This window comes from Buceros rhinoceros, unplaced genomic scaffold (assembly GCF_000710305.1).
Source record: "Buceros rhinoceros silvestris isolate BGI_N320 unplaced genomic scaffold, ASM71030v1 scaffold31142, whole genome shotgun sequence".
NCBI classification, from domain to species: Eukaryota; Metazoa; Chordata; class Aves; order Bucerotiformes; family Bucerotidae; genus Buceros; species Buceros rhinoceros.
The window spans coordinates 11,434-13,974 of record NW_010397693.1 but is presented as its reverse complement, the minus strand read 5'-3'; the positions used below and the strand labels follow the sequence as shown (position 1 = coordinate 13,974).

Sequence of the window (2,541 nt, the reverse complement as noted above, 5' to 3'; positions counted from 1 at the left end):
TGTGCAGTGGTGGAAGTGGAGCCTCTAAATCTCCTTGGTGGGACTTGGGGGAAAAAAAAACAACACAGAAAAGTATCGAAAAAAAGTAGTTCTTAGCAATTTTGTTCCTGGGCTTCTTTTGGATTTTAGGTGAAGGATGCTGGACCAAAGCAGAGGGTCCCTTGCTGTCATCACAGTAGAACGGGAGACCACCTCACTGGAGACTGGGCAAGGACAACTGGGGCTGAAAGGAGCCCTGAAAGAGGTTGAGGAGAAGAAGGGGCCAGACGTGGAGAGGAACCAGCAGTGCCCACAGCAGGACCCAATGCCCCTGGCTGGGACACACAGCACGAAGTCGCTCATCCTTTCCTAGTGCTGGTCCATGGAGGAGACCGCGGCCACCTGCCACTGCAGGGTTAGTGTGAGCAGCCAGGCTTGCTCCCTGCTGCCTTGGGGACGGGTCAGCCCTGGGGTTCATCCGACCCACAGCAGCACCAGATGTACTCACTAACGACCAAAAGTGGCCTAAAGGACACGTGGGACGCGACACAAGCTCCGCAAAGGCATCGTCCTCTGGGAAAAGCAGCACACTGAGGAGCCGTTTGGTTTTGGCAGGATTTGCTTCTCTCACCAAGCCAGGACACACCACTGAGATGCTCGGGCAGGTTCCTGACCTGCCCAGCTCCCTCAAAACGCCCCTGCTGATGGGGGGACCCGTGCGGGCTCCCTCTGCTCACCCCAGCCCCACTGGGCAGAGCAGCTTTTCAGCTGGGAGAAGCAAAGCAGCTGCCTTCCCCCGCACACCAGCGAGCCAGGGCCGGCACGCAGCCTCCTGCAGCCGAGTAATTAAAGACTGAGTCAGAAAAGCCCGGCGCAAGAGATCCATCTGGGCTGGCGCCAGCAGCTCCGGCCCTTCCGCACGCCCCAGCGCTGGAGCGGGAAACCCGAGCAGTGCTGCTCAGAATGCACAGCGCACTCCAACGCCACGGAAAGCAATAGGTGCCCTTTCTATTTGGGCGCCTTCTGCAGTCCCAGGTACATCCCAGGGTGGGATGGGGTATGGATGCATCGTATGTCGAGACGTACTGAGAGCTGAGGAGGCTGCAAAGCAACAGCAGTGCTGGAGCTGCGGAATTCCTCAGCAGTCCCGGGGAGAGGCTAACTGGTACGAAAGCAATACGCCAAAAATAGAAATCTCATCGCTTCACAGACATATGTCTGTAAGTCCCATGAGCGTATGTCTGCCCTGAGGATATATAAACTCATCCCCAGCCAGAGCTCCTCTGCCGGTACCTGCTGCCAGACACACACACACCTTACTGGCTCCGGGGTGCCTCTACGCAGGGAGCGTGAATGCGTTAACACTCACCTCACCGTACCGACACAACAGGCAGCACGAAGGGTCCCCGTTGGCCCATGACACGGCCCTGGCCCTGGCTCCGGTCCCGGTCCTGCTGTGCCACCCCCCATGCCATGGTGGGACAGACCTGGGCTGCTCCACAGCTTTACTTGGAGGCCTGCCCAAAGCCTCCCTATAGCCGCCCACATCCCAGGGAGTGTTGGTGTGGAGATAGGTGTAGGATTATTTCCCTGACTAAAATACAGGGGACTGGCACCAAGGGCCGTATAGCAGGAGGGTATTTTGAAGCTACAGCTCTCCTTCCCGTGGTCAGGTCTAATATCTGTATCCCTGGGTATCCACATCCCCTTGAGAGCCTCACCACAGCTTCCCTTTGATCCAGCCTTCCCAAAAAAGGGAGTTTGAATTTTCCACTAACTCCAAAAGCCCCACATGAGCCTGGGACAGCGGGAAACAGCCAAAGCCAGGAGAGGCTCAGAGCTATCCCAGCACAGCCAACCTTGTGCCGTTCGCCTGCAGCGATGTCCCCATAGCACAGCCGTGCCGTCAGTGCCACCAGATATCCCCTGGCCCTCCCACTGTCCCCACACACAGGTCCTGTCCCGTACCAGAACCCCCTGCCCCAGCCAAAGCCGTGCTGCTGGCAAGCAAGAGGGGCCCAAGATGCTGCTGGAAAAAAACCTCCCAGCATTAAATATGGAAAGGACGCAGCAAAGGCGGGGGACACGGAGGGGTTCCGTGCCTCCGCTCACAGCGAGTCACCCTCTCCTTAAAAATGTCCAGGACTAGTGGGTTCGGTCCCCGCCCCAGTCCCCAGGTTCCCGGGGGTTCGGGAGGTGTGTGCGGGCTGGTGTGCACGCGAGGGGCTGCGCGGGGAGCACAGCTGGCTCAGACGCCCAGATAGTGCTGAGCCGGATCAGTCCCCGAGGCGGCAGAGCTGCGGCTGTGCAGAAACACAAACCTCCGCTCTTGGGCACGCTGCAGGGCTCAGCCCCATGGCACAGGATCCTGCCCTGCCACGGGTGCATCCTTCAGCCCCCACGAGCTCCCGAGAAGACCACGGCATGGGGATAGCCCCGAGGATGCTGCACCGCCCTCCCGCTGTCCCCACCGTCCCTGGGGACACCCACCTCCACGCCAGCTCTGCGACAGGCGCCGGTGCAGGCTCCGGCTGCCACTCTTGGCCATGACTTGTGCCAGGT

The 2,541-nt window shown here is 59.6% G+C and overlaps 1 protein-coding gene across 1 annotated transcript in view; it reads right to left on the bottom strand.

Moving 5' to 3' along the window:
* KCNH6 (potassium voltage-gated channel, subfamily H (eag-related), member 6) overlaps positions 1-2,541 on the bottom strand; it is a 30,475-nt gene that overhangs the window by 19,101 nt on the left and 8,833 nt on the right. Inside the window, exon 3 of the mRNA XM_010146357.1 lies at positions 2,470-2,541. Coding sequence (XP_010144659.1) covers positions 2,470-2,541 — 72 coding nt within the window. The remainder of the gene's footprint in view (positions 1-2,469) is intronic.